A 19,583-nucleotide genomic window follows, 5' to 3' on the forward strand; every position below is an offset into this window, starting at 1 on the left:
CTGCCAGCAGCCAATCGGCACCAAGAACTTCATCCATAAGGACAACAGTAACTACTGCGTGCCCTGTTACGAGAAGCAGTTTGCCATGCAGTGTATCCAATGCAAGAAGGTAATATATWTTGATATTTTTTAACTAYGCAAGTCAGTTTATAATGAAGGCCTACACCGGCCAAACCTAGACGARGCTGGGCCAATTGTGCACCGCCCTATGGGACTCTCAATCATGGCCAGTTGTGATACAGTCTGGATTCAAACCAGGGTGTCTGTAGTGATGCCTCTAGCACTGAGATGCAGTGCCTTAGACCGCTGCGCCACTCGAGACCCCTATATAACCCACTGTAGTGGGCTGAAATGGAGTGTACTGCATCAGAATGTATGCTTTTGGAGAGTTCTGTGTTCAAATGGATTGCTCCTCTCCAGATTCACATTTATTACCATTCTTTGTCAGTATTTAAAACTGGTTCCTTGTGCATACGAAACAAAGCTTGCGATGAATAGAAGTTCAACTCAATTCAGCTGAACTCGCATTATGCAGTACTTCTTTTTCCCKTGGTCAAATACCTTCACAGGTATAGATGTTYCCTAATTATTYATTGGTGATTGAGCTTGTTACTTCCTGTTTCTATCTCCTGTAGCCAATCACCACTGGCGGYGTGACCTATCGCGATCAGCCGTGGCATAAGGACTGCTTCCTGTGCACYGGMTGTAAGCAGCAGCTGTCTGGCCAGCGGTTCACCTCTCGGGACAACTTTGCCTACTGCCTGAACTGCTTCTGCAACCTGTATGCCAAGAAGTGTGCCTCCTGCACKACCCCTATCAGTGGTACGTATGATCACTCACATTGGCTCATCCTCACACATATCTGTAGTCTCTGGAGCCAATCATAACTTCCACTTATGTCAGATATTCACTTAGTCATGCATGGATGTCAATGGGAGACAAAGTGAAAGTGCAACATAAGTGGAAGTTAGGATCCACCCCTCTATGATTAGTTAACTATACACGTGAGGACAAACAATTAGGAAAACCTGATAACTGACCACAGCGTGAAGGGCAGTGAAAGCTAGTAATCCCTATTGTTATGGGTCACCTCGTCTACATGGTTTTTCTCTAATTGCTAAAGAGCACATTTTCTGAAACCCCTTGCTACCATTTCCTGACATAACACATCAAACGCTCATCTTAGCTTCTCAGACACTATAATACTTCACCTATACATCGACTACCGCATCAAACGCTAAGATGAATTTTCACAGCTTCTCAACAGAAACAGTTTATTGTACACCTGTGTTCTAGAGAAATCAAAACACACTGACCTCACAATATAAACAAAAGATATGAAAAAAATCGATATCAACACTGTTGCAATCAACACCAAGCCATATCGAAAGCAATCACATCCTGGGAGAAAGATAGAATAGAAATACACTATTTTGTTAAAATTACATAACCAAAAATTATTCATTATCTCTGGGTATTGCAGAGAATATATTGTTTCAATTTTGAATCCAAACGAAATCATGTCATAATTTTCTTCCGTACAATTGTTCTTCGTCTTCATGATAGAAACGCACAATGATCAATAGTAATATCTACATCATGTACGTCTCATTAGACTCTCGTAATGCGATAAATTTTTAGTTTATCTTCTGCTTGCTGCTTTCTTTGCACTTTCTCTCTTTCTGTTTATTGCGTTCCTTTATCCTCTCTCTGGACTACCAGTATCCTAAACTTGTATTTTACAGTACTGTACCCTGCATCTCACAAGTTGCTTGTCTCTGTGATACTGTAATTCTTGTTCTTTGTTGATATGAACCTGCAACCAGTCAAAATCTATTGAGCAGTCAGTACTGTTAATAATGGAAAGCACAATGTTCAGGGCCACATACAATTTGTCCATTGTACAGTATACAGCCTACAATGCACTGTACTACAGTATACAATACTAAAAGGGACAAAAATCAAGGAGTAAACATGTGATCAATGTGCTTCTTCTTGTCTTGGCTGGGTCGGGCCAGAGCACTTCGTCGACATCACAAGCAATATTGTCCTCCTGAGGCAACGGGGGAAGAAGCCTCTTGTGTGCCGTATCCAGCCCTGACATGTTCCTCACCTATATCACCACAGGCTAAATCCATGGCTTGCAGCAGATTTACTCTGGGTAGGGTTGTCTATCATACACTTTCCATCTCCAAGAGGAGAAAAACTCCTCAATCGGATTCAGGAAAGGCGAGTATGGAGGGAGGTACAAGTTCATAAACTGCCCATTGATGTTAAACCATTCCCTTACCTGAGCAGCTCGGTGGAAACTGACATTGTCCCACACTATCACATAGGTGGGAAGGGGATTCTCATTTAGCTCTTGACCCCTGCTCTCTTGAACCTGCTGCTCAAATAAAATTATCTTAGATTGGCAATAAATCTTAGAAGGTGCTGGGTGTTATATGGCCCGAGTGTAACATGGTGATGTAGAACACCATGGTTGCTGATAGCAGCACAGATTGTGACATTGCCACCTCATTGACCAGGGACTTCAACAATGGCCCGCTGTCCAATCATGTTTCGCCTCTCCTTCTCCTCTTTGTTAGATTGAAGCCTGCTTCATCGACAAAGATGAACTCATGGGTCTGTCCAAGGATTCCAAGTCAAATATTGTCTGTGTAATACAATATACTGTATGTAGGATTTTGTAAGTCATACAGAGACAGTGCTATACTGTAGAGTACAATTAGGCTTCTGATTCACATACATTGTATGTACTGAAGAGTAATGTCATTCACATAGTATGTGTTAGTCCTGTAGACAATCTGGATTACAGTAAATGTTTCTGAATGTACACTTACTTGCACATACTGAGCTCGCAGTTCTTTCACCCTTGGTGAGTTGCGCTCAAAAGGTACTCTGTATACTTGTTTCATTCGCATCCTGTTACGATGGAGACACGGTCAATTGTGGAAATACTCACACTGTCGATTCCCTGGAAGTGTGTGTTGTCTTGTATCACTCGTTCCTGGATTTATCTGAGTCGTATTGCATTATCTTGAAGGACCATGCCAACTATAACGGCCTCTTGCTCCCGAGTGAATATAGCTGTCCTTCCACCTGCATGTGGCAGCCTTGCAATTCTACAAAAAGTAGTTGTGCAGTTACAAAACATATTCATGCAGTACAATACATACAGTGATTAACTTTACAAATGTCTATTGAAACAGCTGCATATAGTGTAGTACAGTAAATTTGCAATTACAAAAATACAGTAGTATACTGTACCTGTTCTCTTCTCTGAATGTCCTTACTATGGTGGACACAGAAAATCGGCTCAAATTGGGTTGCACTCTAAGTCCTGCTTCCTCATTGTCAGTCCATGGACAAGAACATGGTCTATAATGTTGCTCGAATTTCATCAGATATTTCCACTCTTTGTCTTCCTCTTCGTCTCCTCTTCCTCTTTCTTGCCCTCTTCCTCCTCGTCGCCCACCTCGCATACGCACTCGTCCTCGTCCTCGTCCTCTCACATTGTTTCTTCTATCCATTCTCAGACTTTCTCCTTCCCACCTTCAACAACCTGTTTGCTCTCTGAACTGGCTTATATTGGTTGTGTCGCATCATTTGAAACAGGTTAAATCAATTTTGAGTGGTTGTGTTCAATCAATGACAGTGTTTCTCTATTTGTATTTGATTGTTGCCACTTGTGTTTACCAGTATGGATGGCAAGATGTGCATTAGAGTGCAGAATGTGTTTTGAGACTGAGAATGTGTTTAGAGTTTTGCTGAAAAGTCTAAGTGAGATCTGCAAATTGTGTTTTACCATGTGAAATGGTTTAAGGTATTGACAACAGACTGCATAATTAGCTAAATGAGTCCAGGCAACTGAGAACTTTGTTCAGCCAATGGGTTTTAGTGTTTTAGCAATTGAGAAAAACTGTAAATCCACTTCAATCAGTGTAGATGAAGGGGAGGAGACATGATAAAGAATGATTTTTAATCCGTGAGACAATTGAGACATAGATTGTGTATGTGTGCCATTCAGAGGGTGAATGGGCAAGACAAAAGATTTAAGTGCCTTTGAACGGGGTATTGTAGTAGGTGCCAGTTGCACCGGTTTGAGTGTGTCATGAACTGCAACGCTGCTGGGTTTTTSACGCCCAACAGTTTCCCGTGTGTATCAAGAATGTATTTCTGATCAATTTGATGTTATTTTAATGGACAAAAAATGTGCTTTAAAAAACAAGGACYTTTCAAAGTGACCCCAAACTTTTGAACGGTAGTGTAGGTCAACATCTGCTTGGAATGCTTTCGACACCTTGTAGAGTCCATGCCCCGGCYAATTGAGGCTGTTCTGAGGGCAAAAGGGGTTGCAACTCAATATTAGAAAGGTTTTGTACACTCAGTATCACTAGAACCAGGACTTTTTCCTTACAATGTGACACTAAAAAACCTGACTGACAAACTCTGGTTCCTCATCCTTTCACGCCATACTCTCCACTTCTATTCACTCCTACTCAAAACATTCCATAGTAACGACCCCAACTCAAGGCTGCCTTAATTACAGTGAGGTCACACATTAACTAGTCAGGTGCTCTATCTATCTGTTGTTATAGAGACATGGCACTCAGCTCATGGGTTTTGAATTCCTTKCAGAAAATGTACTTACTTACTATCTATTAGAGTATTATTACATTAGTGATCCGGAGTAATTGATAAGGAATTTCTCCATCCCTCCCTCTGTGCCTGTCTCGRCTTGCTTGTGCAGGTCTGGGTGGCAGCAAGTACATCTCGTTTGAAGAGCGRCAGTGGCACAACAACTGCTTCAACTGCAAGAAGTGCTCCGTCTCCRTGGTGGGAAGGGGCTTTCTGATGGCCCGCGATGAGATCATGTGTCCCGAGTGCAGCAAAGACGTCTAAAAGCTGTATGGCGCGTCAAAGCCAGAGATGGCAAAGATGCAAGAGAATATAGGCCTACTCCTACTAACATTTCATTTATTGGAATTTTATATTTATTCAATAATATACACTTCAGACTAACCCAAAGGGCTTTCTGCATGCACTGGCCTCAGATTGATACAATATTTTGTCTGATGGAATGAGCACAAATTGCATTAGATTCTTAGAAAGAGATATCATTTTGATGTATTTTAAACAAAATAACAACTTTGTCTGTGGTTTGTTACCATTGAAACGTTTAACTATTGTATTGTGTTGTATATGTTCGGATAATCATCCATGACACTTAACTATCACAGGAGTTGTACTTTTCATTAAAGCAGTGAAATCTAATGATAACACAACATGTACCTGCACTCTAAATGTGAAATAAAGTATTTAAAAGGCAATTCATTGATAGAATGATCTTTCTGACATTTGATTTTGTTCCAAATCGGTAAAGGCACCAATACATCTCATGGGCTCTGGTCAAAAGTAGTACACTCCATAGTGGTGACATTTGGGAAGCAGGCCTACAACCACCCCATAGTTCTGAATGGCTTACCTCTGGCTCCATCTAGCGGTACAAGCACCCCTTGGGGGAAAATTGACTCTTGGTCTCTTGAACACTCAAAACCACATAAAGGAGGTATGGGATGTGATCATTAGTGCCTAAGGTCTAGGGTCTGGGCCTGGATCTGTCTGGCTCTTGGCTGCAGGTTAGCGTTTTTTATCATGAATCTTGTTCTGGAGGCAGCTCTGCAGAGTGGTCACTAGCTGGCACAGACAAAAAAAGTAATTAACCCTTAATTCCTAACCCTAACCTTAAATTACGACCAAAAAGCGAATTTTTGTTTTCATACATTTTTACAATACAGTCGATTTTGACTTTGCAGCTGACCTATCTAAGGGGAAATCACTAATTGCTGCCTCCAGTACGTCAATCTCTCAAATGTCTTGGTCAGGGTCTGGACGCTGTGATTTCAGGTGGGGTTGTAGGATGAGCTGTCCATGGTGCTGAAAAGGTTCAGGGTGATGCTGCAGCTTGTTCGGGGTTGCTGTCCTTGGTCCTGTACAGATGTATGGCGCTGGTTTTGAGTGAAGAAAATTGCAATTTTCTGTAATAAATGAAAATTCAAATAACTTACAGTATTACAAATCCAAAAGGCACGAACGTCTTCAAATTGAAGTCAATCTATTGGTGTATTGTATCTGTAATATAAATAAATATATGTACATGTGTAATGTATATTGGTAGGATATTTCTGTTTTGGGTGTTTTCTTTATAAATAACAAATACAACCACATGACCGGATGTACATGGAATGTGCAGCAGGAAATGCTAACCGCATTAGCTAACCATCCATATCGAGGTCTCCACTCCCACCGGCACACGAATTGTGTAAGATAGCTTTTCTAAACATACAATTCCTCTCTGAACATTGCATTACTCTATGTGCGATTACCAACATGATATGATAACCTGTTAGCTAGTTGTTCATATGTTAACATTGAGGCGTGCACGTTTGATGGCTTTTGTGTAAAGCTAGCTAGCTAGCTAAAGGATGCTATCCCACTGACTAGCGTTGAACAAAGGTTGTGTGTGCCTCTCCCCTCTGTGTCTGAAACGGSGATACCCMATTGTCGTGTGGTTTACATATAGCGAGAACTGTTAGCATAGTTTATCTTGTATTTTTAACTCACGTTGCAACTATCTTGTCTTTTTATTATACCCCGTCAGCTAATTCTGGAATCATCATCAGCCAAAATGAGTGCTGCTCCCAACCACAGACGGACCAAGCCTGGTGGTAAGCTAGCTTGCTAACGTATTCTAGCCTCTGGCTGTAGTCAGTATCCTTGCATTTAAGCAAACTCTCTTGTGTCATAAAGGGCCAGACCTCTGAGCAGAGTATTCCTAAAAAGACCCGAGAGAGTGTGGATTTATCCCTCTGCTTCCACCAAATGTACCGATTGAGAAATGACTGAGTTGGTGCTTGAACCAGTTACCTTCTGGTTGCAGGGGCACGTGCACTAGCTACCTCCCTTGCCGCAAATCTCGAGACCTTAGCAGAGGCTATCATATGCTTACATACAGGGAGGCTACACTATATCACTCAATATAGCTTTTACATCTAGGCCATGAATTCTCTAGCCAGCCAGGGCAGTTACATCATCTGCCTGTAAATGCAGGCTTAAGTGCTGGTGACAACACCCATTCAAAACCTAATCATTTTATTACAGGCGTGAAGACAGGCTATCCAGGCCAAGCTCCCTCCAACGGTGTTACGGGCCCCACTTCCCAGATCCCCGGGCTGTGCCAGGAAGCCACTGAGGGTGCTCCTGAGGCCAGGACCAGCGGAAGGCGTGTGGGAATATTCGACTCCGACTCCGACTATGTCAAACTTGCCAAAGGAGGGGGACAGAAGGGTGACAATGTTTTGTGTCATAGCTTTGTGCTGCTTTACAGTAGATACATGCTTTACACTTCAGTACATGGTCATTACTATGGCCTCATTGGACACAGATTAGTGTGGCTGTAATAATATTAGCTAGTTCAAATTATAGTGAATTGCTCTATATWTCATGCTCAACTCATTTGGTATTTTGTATTTTATTAGGATCCCCATTAGCTGTTGCGAAAGCCGCAGCTACTCTTCCTGCGGTTACACACAAAACATAAAACGTGACATAATTCATGACATTAATAGACAAAAACAGCTCAAGGACAGAACTACATACATAGCCTACATATCAACACATACACACAAAATATCTAGGTCAAATAGGGYAGAGGCATTGAATTCCCAAATTGAATTTCCAGAGGAAATGAAATTACTTATTTTCAAAAGAGATGAATTCATGTTTAGTCAAGTTCCTACTTTTGAAATACCTTGTGTTATGTGTCCTCCARAGGTTTACTGTGGCATGAGGACAACAAGGAGGATGCTAGGCCTAATAAATCCTACAACTCACCTGATTGGTTCTCAGCTGAATCTCAGCGGTAAGGACCCCGACCCCTTGTTGGTTTGTTGGCTCTGTTTGATGAAAATATTATTGGAATGTCTCATTTTCTAAAGTGGGATCATGGAACAATATGTCAGGCCTAACAAAACGTTCTGCATCATGTCATGTCTGTAGGTGTCTTGAAAACAGATGAACAGGTCATGTTTAGAATGGGAAGTTACATCTTGACTCTTGGTGGTGGTGTATCTTTAGTTGTCCAAGCCAGGGTTCGGTTTTGTGCGTTACAGCGGAAGTAAAGCAGCATCCCCTGATGATTGTCAAGGATACGGCAAAAGGCAACCTCTAGCTGCTCCCTTCGGTACTGATGATATTTCAGCCTGGGAAAGGGAGAGTGATAGCTATAAAGAGAAGGTGAATTCAATGGCCCCACAAACCCCCTAATCACTGACACAGTTGTTATCATTTACCATTATCCCCTCCCTTTATTTTTCCCTCAGTTCATCTCTTGAGTTGACTCCATCGTTGCGTTCAGTAATGGATTGGGTGGGGACTTCTGTTGAAATTCTTTGCCTTGTTTTTCACCAGTGTACTGTAATAACATTTCATTTGTTTGACTGCCAACCAGTTTGGTGTGGTCATCACATCTTCACCCATTTATTTACTCGYTCGTKCATTTCATTGTTAGAAGTGTTCCATGCGCGTGTATARTTCATACAATGAGTATTCTTGTACTGGGCCTGACRGACTGGTTTGAACTGGTTGTATTCTTGTGTGCAGAACCCCACCGTCACTGATGCGTCCAGCCAAATGGAGAYCATGTCTCTAAYCCAAGGTGGTTATATGGAGATCAACAAATACAAGAAGACGTGAGTGCCTGCCTCTATTTTCGACATCCWCTGTTTGTTCTGTATTTCAATTTCACTTCACGCTTAATAATACCAATATGCAGAAACATGTGTGTCAGTATGTGATATGTTTGTATAACCTTTATAACCTGTGTAATATATAATGTTGGAACTTCTAAATTCAACATAACCACTAACACAATTGAATTTCCAACCTCTCAGTCAAAGTGATTTTACTATGGACAGGTCCCATGAGAAGAAAACTGTTCCTGTGAGCATGTCCAAGCTGCTGAGCTTTGGTTACATAGAGGATGAGAAGAAGTCCACCAATGAGGATGACTCCTCAAGTACGACAAATTACTTTGCCTTATAGTCTTTGACGGACTTTTCCTCAACAAGTCTTTTGGAGGAATTAGCAGCAGCASTATATGTTTATTCTGCTAAATCAAACCATTTTTAATCAAAATTAAAGTGTTTATTTCATACCACATGGAAATTCTGGACTAATGCCAAACATGACTCATATGGGTTGGCTACAGGATTTAATGCATTTTGAATGTTTACCATTATTACATATGTGTGTGTGTGTGTGTGTTGTCTTTCAGGTGTGACCTCTGAACAGACGAGCACCATCGCACCTGAGGATGAAGACCTGGAATAGGGAGGAGAACAGAAGAGGTCCATCTGGGGTAGAAAACAACAGTGGATACACACACCCACACATGCCATTCACTCTACTGTCTGTTCCCTCTCTCTCTCTATCTCTCTCTCTCTCTGAGTGACACACTTTCTCTCATTACTGTACATCCCGACTGTCATGTTTTGTAATTATGCAACGGTACCTTCTCTGTTCATTTATTTATTATTGTTGTCTTTTGTTTTTTACGCCGTGTAATGTTGTTCTCAGAACACCGACACAGCTTATTAACGCTTGTCATGTTTATAATATCATTGTTGAATTGGAGGATGAATTGTGTGACTATGAAACAGTACTGTACACTGGAGTTTCTATTTGTGGTGTAAAAATGGTTTTGGTGCTGTGAAGATTGTTTGTGAACAAGGCCTACTGTYCGTGCACACAAAGGAGASGRTTGTGGCTCACGCTTTTCAGCTCTCGTTGTTGAATAGGATCGGAAACCGAGAGCTCTGCCAAAAAAACATGTAAACATGGGTGCTAAGAGATTCACTTGTTATGGGAAGGCAGACATGATTTGCAATGGAAGACAGAAATGCCAATGAATCTACTTTATTCTAAAGAGATGCCCTCCCAGCCAAGATACCAACCTATCTCATACCAGGATATGGTTCAGTGTTATGAAGTTATGGTGGGCATTGATTCCATAGATAGATAGAAACCTTTTGTGATGTTCAAACAACYGTGTCAATTCATTCTACATATTTAGGGAATAGTGGCAATTGTATCGTGCAATGATATTGTTTACTCTGAAGTGAAACGGTTTTGCTTTGACGTGAAGGTCGGGCTGGGCGATATGGCCAAATTATATCACTATAGTTTACAACGGTATGGTGATATTTGACGGTATTTTATGTTCCTGAATAATACAAGATCCAAATATGTTTTATGATTAGTGGATGAGCCTAGAATGGCAGCAAATGTATAATCTAAGTTATTTTAACAGGCTTTCTCCATGCTGACGGTTTTATTCTCAACTAAACTAGGACAAAAGTGACAGTGAAGTAGTCCAATTTGTTGAACTTTTCAGTTATTTAGCCCTTAATAAAAACGTTTTTTTATCGACAACATGTGGATCCATACCGATATACCAGTATTCATGCTATATCGCCCAGCCCTATGTGAAGGTACATGTAGCTTGAAGACATTTCCCACTTAGCACAGTAAATACACAGTAATGATCTTCCCTAGTTATTCATTGGTGGAGAGGTCCACTTTAACACAGTCAATGTGTGATTRTCACATCTTTCTTAAAGTGATGAGTGCACTGAGGCTATTGAGTGAAAATGTCATTAAAATAAATGAGCATGTGCATGTACCCCTCYTGCTCTTTCTTGATGAAGTGGTAATTAACTACAATGTCAGAACAGTACTAGTGTTAATAATCATGCCTATTGACAGGTACAATATCACATAGCTTCGTGCAGATTGTAGAACATAAATAATATCCAACCAAATCATTCTATTCATATGGCTCAATACATACACCATTAAAATATGATAGCATATTCATTTTATTCAATATATATTTGGCGAAAACACCACTTTAAACGTCATCATATCTGTTGATTAAATTATTATTTTCTAAGGTGAATGAATATTATTTTGTAAGATGTTCCCATGGTCCCAGCGAATTACCATATAGATACCTCCGTGTACAAACCGCATGGTGACGTCACATATATCCTGAATCGTGGTGGGRGCCACAGAAGTCAATTGCACCGTAGCTGGGTAGATTTTGGACAGCCAAGGTAGATACATAAATATTAATACTGACATTCGCCAATGCATGGAATATTGCTTGAATCATTTCTGACGGATAAACTAGAAATGTAGTCTTAGCGACACTGTTTGCAAAATGAAGCTGTCGCGGTCGTATGGAAAATGGATTCCTAACGGACGTATACCCTGAGCAGTACATCAGCAACATCTGGCGGCTAAGGAATCGCACTAGCTCGTGCCTCGTAAGTAAGCYGCTGTTGRAGAATTGTAAATACATGATTCCTATCATTTCAACCTAGGTAGTGTCAGATGACTCACCTCAATATCCACATGCGCCGTGTACATTTTCTCTTCCATGTTCACACTTCAAACGCGGTGATTWTGTTTGTTACAGTGTATCTATCATGGGTTTATAGCTCCAGTGTATCATCATACTATCATGCATTGACCMCACAGTCCATATTCATTGAACTGGCTGCACCAATGCCCTGATGTAATGCAGCATCAGCTTGCATTGGGAGAGCTGACATACCATTGACAGTGGCTGTAGTAATTGTATTGCTGTTGTTACCAGGCTTCTAGTTCAAGTGCTGTGCAGTGCTTCTAAGCCTGTCACATTGGTGGAAGTGCATTGCCAATAGGTAGCAAAATGACATAGCAAGCAATTGAGCCTTCCATGCACMGCAGTCCTTGTTTGGTTTTAGTGCTGGACAGTAACATATTGTCTGTGTCATGTGTACTGGGCATGTCTCCACAGGGCAGAGAGGGTGGAGGATGCCATCCCCGGAGATGGGAGAGGAGGGGGAAGGGTCTCTGCCGGCCAGAGAGGGACCAAGCGGGCACAGCCAAGCAGACACCACCACCAACAACCTACTGGCCTCGGTCAAAGAACAGGTATAGCTCCCTCCTTTGCTCCTCTCGTGCGCTCTCAGTATGTATGAGTCGCATTCCCTCCCGATCTCTCTGTCTCTCCCCATTTCGTCCTAGTTCCATGAGTCTTTGTCCCTCCCCTTTTCCCTTCTGCTGTTATGTTATGCATTCAGAGATGCTAGAATTGATCGAGCAGTGTTTTCTGAGACTGTCGCTCAATCAGAATTGTGGGAAAGTGTTTACAGATAAAGGATTTACAGATGTACAGTGTAGGCTACCTCACATTTCTGTCCTCCTGAGTGCTAGTACAGAAATGAGTGATGACTAATGTGAATGTCACAATATTCCAGATGTTTAATCAAACCCGTCATAAAACTGGAAATTAATGCAGTATCTTTTTCATTTTCGTCTCATTCTGAAAACTGGAAGTGTCTTCCTGGTGAGATTTTTATAGATTTTCTTGTATTTTTTAGTTAAAAAAAAAAAGTATTCCTTTTTTGTTGTTGTTGCATAAACTGTATTGCTGCATGAATATGGCAATGCTGTTTTGACGTATTTTGACCCCTAAGGCTTTAGGCTAAGTGTTTTCTAATGYGTTTCTCTCTTGAATTCTGTCAGATTTTGTAAAGAGTCAGCAGAAGTATGGGGGGTCAGCTAACGGTAGTAGTATGATGAGCCGCAGTAATAATCTGTGCAAAATCAGCATTTTCATAGTGAATAGTGATAGTCCATTAGATGCTGTATCAAACAGTTTGCTGAATGAGCAATTAGCCATTCAGAAATGTGCCAAACCCAGTTAGAGATTTGAAAAATCAGTGGATTCCATGTTAGTGCCAAAAGTCCCGAGAGAATAAGACGTTCTATTAAGAATGAAGTCTTCGCCGTAGAATTAGAATGATGGTGTTCTTGTTGTTGTCATGGAATGTTTGGTACCAGTCCATCTCTCATCTCTATCCTAATCTAGATCTGGAGGTTAAAGCACCAGGCCAGCCAGGCTGGTTCAATCCATTTACATCACCCGCCCTGCTGCCCCGCGCGTATTTCACTGAGGTCACTAATGCGCTGCAAACTGTTGAAGTTAGACAGCTGTTAGGGAGTGTGTGTGTGTCTGTTTATGGGTTTTTCCCCCTTGTATTTATTGTGTGTGTGTTTACGCCCTGTCTGTGTTTGCTTGTGTGATGTGCTTGTCTTGAGCCCAGTAATTCTCTTAGTGTGTTGTGTGTGTGTGTGTGTGTGTGTGTGTGTGTGTGTGTGTGTGTGTGTGTGTGTGTGTGTGTGTGTGTGTGTGTGTTGCACTCACTCACTCTGTCTTTGGCTGACATTCCTGTGGGTTTGCAGGATTCCAGTGTGTTGCAGAAGTCATTTGGTTCTCTCTAGTGTGTGTACACTAGACAGGATCTGAGCTCCGYGGTCGACGCCTCTCACTAGACAGAGACACTTTGTGTTTGTGACCCTGTGACAACGGGCAGTCAGTCAGTGACGCCTCCAGTTCACCACTCATCCGGTACAGTACTAGACACAACCTGGCACTGCTTGGCATGAGAGGAGGGATTATTGGCAGGACCCCATCCTGATAAGAACCCATCGTGTTCAAGCTGGTGGCTGGCTGCCACTGTGCAACTGACTGCTTCCAAAAGATGATGCTTCATCATTTAGCAGTTAGTCTCACCTCAAATCTGTCTAGTCTATATACACATGTGAGACATTTTAGACATGTGTAGCCTTGAAGGGTTTTTAATTAACTTCTTATAATAATGTTGYCTTGTAACAAACACGTTAAGAAACACCCGTCCCGATTCAGCGTGAAATCTGACTGATGAATCTGGCCTTAATGCCACAGCCTCTTATGTTGACTTATTCATTTGGACCATAAATATTTCACAGCTCAAACGTCAAACTGCTCTAAAGGCGATGCAGAGTGAGCATGCCAAAGGCTGTGTAACTTTGTTGTTGTTAACACAATGGAAGCTGTTGTCAGTGAAAGAAAGTGTCATTCGACGAGTATGATTCTACCGTTTGTCCCTTCCGTGTTGCCGTAGGAGCTCCAGTTTGAGCGTCTGACCCGGGAGCTGGAGGAGGAGCGTCAGATCGTCGCRAGTCAACTGGAGAGGTGCATGCTGGGAGCTGAGTCGCCTGGCGATGATGATGATGCCAGTAGCAGGTACACAAACGCACACYCACACASAGCACTGACCCTGTTTCTCTATCAGCATGTCACCTACAAAGGAGCTACTGATGATGAGTAGCTACAGTAATGCCTTCATCCAGGCTCACCGAACGCACAACATGCAGCACACACACACACGCACACAAACACACACACACACACACACACAAATACGCGCACAGGATTAAAGTGTAAACTGTCATGTTGATCTAGCTCTCATCTCCTCTCCATGCCTGTCCTGCCCCACCCCCTTCCCTCCATTATTTTACTACCGTCTCTTCTTTACAGTGACTCATCAGAGAAGTCCTTTGCTTGGAGATCCACAGGTACATCTTCTCCCATATTAAAGTCACATTGACCCCTATTGAAATCCTATTGTCTAGACACCAATAGGGTTGCCCAKTGGAAGCACAAGAACAAGGGCATGTAGTGAGTCCCATCATAAACTGCTTTTGAGGTGAGCTACGTTTGTACCACAGGAGGCTACTGAGGGGAGGACGGCTCATAATAATGGCAGGAACGGAGCAGATGGAATGGCATCAAACACCTGGAAACCATGTGCTTGATGTCTTTGATACCATTCCACTTACTCTGCTCCAGTCATTACCACAAGCCCGTTCGCCCCAGTTAAGGTGCCACCAACCTCCTGTGATTTTAAATAATCTCGATAGCGATCACAGGACGGTTGACGTGACGCCATCTTGTTTTCCTCAGTAGATGTGTCTGGTACAGGAGAGCACCGGGCTGCTGTAATGGACAGCTCTCATCAGTCGCCCTCCCGTCTCTTCCGAGCTGATCAGGGTCACGGGTCACTCTACCTCCCTGAAGCGGACAGGGCATCCCTGCATGACAGTGAGGGTCTGTTACTTCCTGCATCCTCTCTTTCATCTGCCTTCTTCATTTTTTACAGTTCAGATTTAGCATGGAGAATATAGAGTGTTTAGGGCTAGATGGAATCTGCTGTGCAGAATTTCTAACTTGCACGAATGGTGACATCAAAAAAGGAGAAAAAGGTTTGAAAGTCAAAAGGCAGAAATGCTTTGAAATCWAAAAACTGAAAATGCTTTGAAATCAAAAAACAGAAACTTCTTTGAAGTAAAAAGTAGCTGTGGAATAACATCAAAGTATACCAGGTACTGCGACACAACGTACAGTATATAACGTAGCTATGGTTTACTAATTYAATATTAAGACAACATCTACAACTAATGTAACAACAGATTTCATTTGGCCATAAAATGCACAATAAACAGTATATCATCCTAAGCGGGCACGTTCCATAACTTAGTGACATTATTTATTTAAATGGGCACTTATCTTTTACATACCGGGGCATGCTGTGTTGATTATGAATGTGTCGATTGCATAAATGCTCATTCACTGTGTAGCCTAGCTCTGAAATAGGCCTGAAGACCAACAAGGCAAACCATCATTCATACATCATTCTGTRCTCTGCTTCCTCTCCTCCCTCCCTCCCCTCTTTCTCCTCTCCTCTCTCCTACATCCCCTTCTCCTCTCCTCCCTTCCCCCACTCCCCTCTTTCTCCTCTACCCCTCCCCTCGCCTCTCTCTTACAGGATCTGTGGCCCATATGATGTCGTATGCAGATAGTGGCTATCAGGACAGTAGTACGAGTTACTACAGTGTGAGCAGAGAGAACGTGGTTCTGTCAGAGCCCAGACACGTGCTGTCAGGCAGCGGCCCCAGGGGAAGCCCCAGTCACGGCAGGAGCTCCCGGGCAGAGGGGCAGGCCTCCGTACAGGTAGCTAATATACACTAACCCACCTCTACTGTGAAGAGAGACAACCTATTTATATGCCCACATTTTTATATGATATAACCTTTTAAATACCTGCCTATTTATATAATATCATAGTTATCCTACTCAAACTGTATACAACTCAAAGTTAAAGATAACCATATGTATCAAGGACTGAATTGGCTTTCCTGTGTGTCACACCCTGTCCATATCTCTCCCCCACTCGCCGACACCCGGTATCGCTCCCCCACTCACCCTGCTTRCTGCATCCCTCCTATCCCAGGTCTCAGCGTCAGGGCGGGTGATGAGGAGGATGGGCTCCCTCRCCTCCCGGGGCCAGTCTCCTGTGTGTGGTGTGGGGGGCYCCGTGTCCCCGTCCCGGGTCTCTCTCCGCACCTCCCAGGGCGGCAGCGCCTACGGCTCACCCATCCTCACCGAGCCCAAACCCCTCACCAGCATCTTTCCCGGGACCACCATGCCCCCCTCCTCCCCGCCCGGTCCAGGCACCACCCCCTCCTTCCAGCGCGCCACCTCTCCTTACTCCCCCACCCACCAGAGGAACGGGAATGGCGACTCTCCTCTCCGGACCAGCCCCCATCCAGGCAGCGCCAGTCATGCCACCTCACCTCAACAGGCGATGGGTAGTGTCTCCGGGCGCCTGGGGTCTACACTGTCTCTGGTGGAGGGGAGGGGGCTGTCTGGCTCTCCTCTGAGGTCCTGTATGACGGCTGTGCCCCAGCATTACGGCTCCACACTGCCCCGCCAGGGGGCTCAGGCTCTCCCCTACATACATGACGCCTACGGGCTCTATGAGAGGACCGCCCTGCCTCTGTCACGGCCTGACAGCCTCACTGGTTAGTCATACAGCAGGACTCTGCCACGAAACACACACATGCACGCACGTTCATGCATACACACACAGACACACACATGCACCTTAATTAAKACAATAACAAAGCGGTCACCCCGCCTGTGTTTTGGTAAAAAGCAGAGGATGGGCCATGATAAATTTAACCACTCTCAAATTCAAAGCAAGAGCTATGTATGCAAGGACTGACCATCCATGAAAATAATAGTGTAGCCATGTTTTAAGGCTATACAGCAGGGATCATCAACTAGATTCAGCCACCAGAGGATTTGTTCTTGAGCGGATGGTCAGGGGGCCGGAACATAATTACAAATCATTTGTAGACTGCAAATTGACCGCAAGAAGCCCAAACAGATATAATATTTGACCAAAACATCATCATTTCAAACCTTGCTTACATTTGTATACGATCTCATGTACAYTATCTCTTTTATGCGTGGGAATACTTTGGAACAGATTTGAAATAAAATCCCCTGCATTCCGCTAGTTGGGGAACCCTGCTATACAGTGTTTATTTACATTTTGTTTTGTTTACAAACATTGGAGTATTAAAAAGCTTATGTTTTGGGTTCTGATGAGGGTAGGCCTAAAACAATCGAACCAAGTTCATGAGGCATTTATATCAGTTATATTCTTCAGGAATCAATGGGTATATACAGTATCATTCATTTATAAGTCCAAAAATGGATGTAGCAAGCAAGGATTCTAGCTTTGAAGGGTAATTTTGAAGGGCAAACGTTACCAGTCACTCTTCTTATTTACGTGCAGAGAACTTGTCTTTCTGAATCGATTTAGCTCTGTAGAGATCCATTGGTTTCTGTGTGAAAGGGATTATATGAACTAAATACTAGATCTGTAGTGTTGCTGACAGTGTGGCGACAGAGAGATGTGTTTGTCCTTTATCCTGAGCCATCCTGCAGCGCATCATATCACTGAGCCTACCCTACTGACACACATAGCCCTGTTTTATAAATCCCTTGTTCGGAGGTTAACCATAGGGCTCTGGGCAAAAGTAGTGCACTATATAGGGAACAGGGTGCCATTTGAGGCGCAGCCAGAGTCATTCAGAGCACTGCTCTGCTGTGGGGGTGTTGTTTGGTAAATGACAAAGCACCATGGATTGGTTTCCATCTATTTTACTGGGCCAAAAGAAAGGAGCCTATTGGRAAAGTGAATCAAGTGCGCCCTGGAGAACCATAAAGCATAGCCTTTTACAGCTCGTTACGCTGAAGCAGAGTGATGCYGGGGACTCTTGTTGGCCGTAGGCCTATACTGCCCAGTACATCTCAATAGGTTGAGCTTCCAAAAGATGTTCCACAATAGACTGCCACCATCTAACATGCACTCTAGCGTTGGTATGGTCACTTCAACCAGCATCGTATTTGGGACAAATCATTCGCTAAACCCTAAACCTCATCTAAATCTTCGAATGAATAATGGGGCAATTGAGCACGTTGAGGAGACTAAACTGATTGGCGTAACCCTAGATTGTAAACTGTCATGGTCAAAACCTATTGATACAACGGTAGCTAAGATGGGGAGAGGTCCGTCCATGATAAAGCACTGCTCGGTCTTCTTGACATCACAATCAACTACACAAGTCCTACAGGCCATAGTTTCATCACACCGGGACTACTGCCCAGATATATGGTCAAGTGCTGCAAAGAAGGACATGGGCAAATTACAGTTGGCCCAGAACAGAGCAGCACAGCTTAAATGTACACTGAGGGCTAAGAATCAAGAACATGCGTGTCAATCTCTCCTGGCTCAAAGTAACTACTTGTCTTTGTGCGAGGTGTTGACGTGTTGGAAGCACCCAGCTGTCTGTTCAAACAGCTCAGACACCCAGACATACCCCACAAGACATGCCACCAGGGGTCTCTTCACACGTTGTGCTGTGAGCTGTTGTGTTATTTGTTTTTCTTCGTCTGATTTCACGGCCAGCTTGAGTTACCTGATGTGAAAGAGAGTTCCATGTAGTCTTGGTTCTATTTAGTACTGTGCGTTTCTGGACTTGGGCACTGTGAAGGGATTTTATGTTGTCATTTGTAATAATAGAGTAATAGTGTCTTGTATGTTGTATTGATTTATTTTGTGATGTAGGCTGTTGTTGTTTTGTTGTGATGTAACTGTTCGAACCCTGTTCGGACCCCAGGAAGAGTAGCTGCTACCTTGGTAGTAGCTAATGGGGATCCTAATTAAATACTAAACCACTTACCATCAACCTCAACCATGAACATAGATCTACTTTCACACTTTACAGCAGCCTAGAATGAACCATTCACAACCAACATACGACACAACTGATTACAGATTGTAATATTGTTTTAGGTTTAAGGTTGATTTAAGGTTGATTCAGGGTTGATGAAGAAATTCACCACCTTCCATCACTAACAACATTGTCCTCGAAGCCCATCTTGACAGCTGACACAGTGTAAATAATGCCGTGACTATTATTGTTCCCCTGCTGTGCGTGTGTCCAGGCCTGCACAGCTCCTACGCCACTCACCACAGCCCACTGGACCAGGATATGAGGATGGCCATGTCTCCTGACTGCCACGTCACGCCTGTCTACGACGACAGAGCCTTCCAAAGCCCCCTGTATCACAGCCCCACCCACGCCCACCACGGATCACACAGCGCTATCTACAGGACACTCACGGGTAACGTAACACACTAGTAGCAGACACAACTACACATGGCTAGGACCATTGGGACCAGAGACTTGCACGGTGTGTTATGACTAGTTTGTAATGTACAGTCAACGCGATA

At 43.2% G+C, this 19,583-nt stretch overlaps 2 protein-coding genes and 1 pseudogene across 3 annotated transcripts in view; all 3 read left to right on the top strand.

The window, feature by feature from the left end:
* Positions 1–5,333, top strand: part of LOC111970915 (four and a half LIM domains protein 2-like) — a 13,905-nt pseudogene extending 8,572 nt beyond the window's left edge.
* Positions 5,334–6,214: 881 nt separating this feature from the next.
* Positions 6,215–10,744, top strand: LOC111970916 (uncharacterized protein C7orf57 homolog). 2 transcript variants are annotated; one of them, XM_023997671.2, is made up of 8 exons: positions 6,215–6,325; positions 6,665–6,731; positions 7,165–7,350; positions 7,837–7,924; positions 8,175–8,298; positions 8,665–8,753; positions 8,955–9,079; positions 9,338–10,744. In XM_023997671.2, exons 1-8 carry the CDS (start codon positions 6,230–6,232, stop codon positions 9,391–9,393), a joined length of 831 nt encoding a protein of 276 aa, XP_023853439.1. In that variant the 5' UTR covers positions 6,215–6,229; the 3' UTR covers positions 9,394–10,744. The 2 variants fall into 2 exon arrangements, with proteins under 2 accessions (XP_023853439.1, XP_070302040.1); XM_070445939.1 differs by having other exon boundaries at positions 8,979–9,079.
* A 355-nt stretch (positions 10,745–11,099) lies between these two features.
* Positions 11,100–19,583, top strand: part of LOC111971071 (plakophilin-4-like) — a 16,320-nt gene continuing 7,836 nt past the window's right edge. Inside the window, 8 exon segments of the mRNA XM_070445867.1 lie at positions 11,100–11,390; positions 11,906–12,042; positions 14,058–14,179; positions 14,474–14,511; positions 14,903–15,043; positions 15,762–15,946; positions 16,227–16,797; positions 19,295–19,474. Of these exon segments, the coding sequence (XP_070301968.1) occupies positions 11,923–12,042; positions 14,058–14,179; positions 14,474–14,511; positions 14,903–15,043; positions 15,762–15,946; positions 16,227–16,797; positions 19,295–19,474 (1,357 nt within the window). The 5' untranslated portion in view covers positions 11,100–11,390; positions 11,906–11,922.

Source organism: Salvelinus sp. IW2-2015, linkage group LG12, assembly GCF_002910315.2.
Source record: "Salvelinus sp. IW2-2015 linkage group LG12, ASM291031v2, whole genome shotgun sequence".
Taxonomy (NCBI): domain Eukaryota; kingdom Metazoa; phylum Chordata; class Actinopteri; order Salmoniformes; family Salmonidae; genus Salvelinus; species Salvelinus sp. IW2-2015.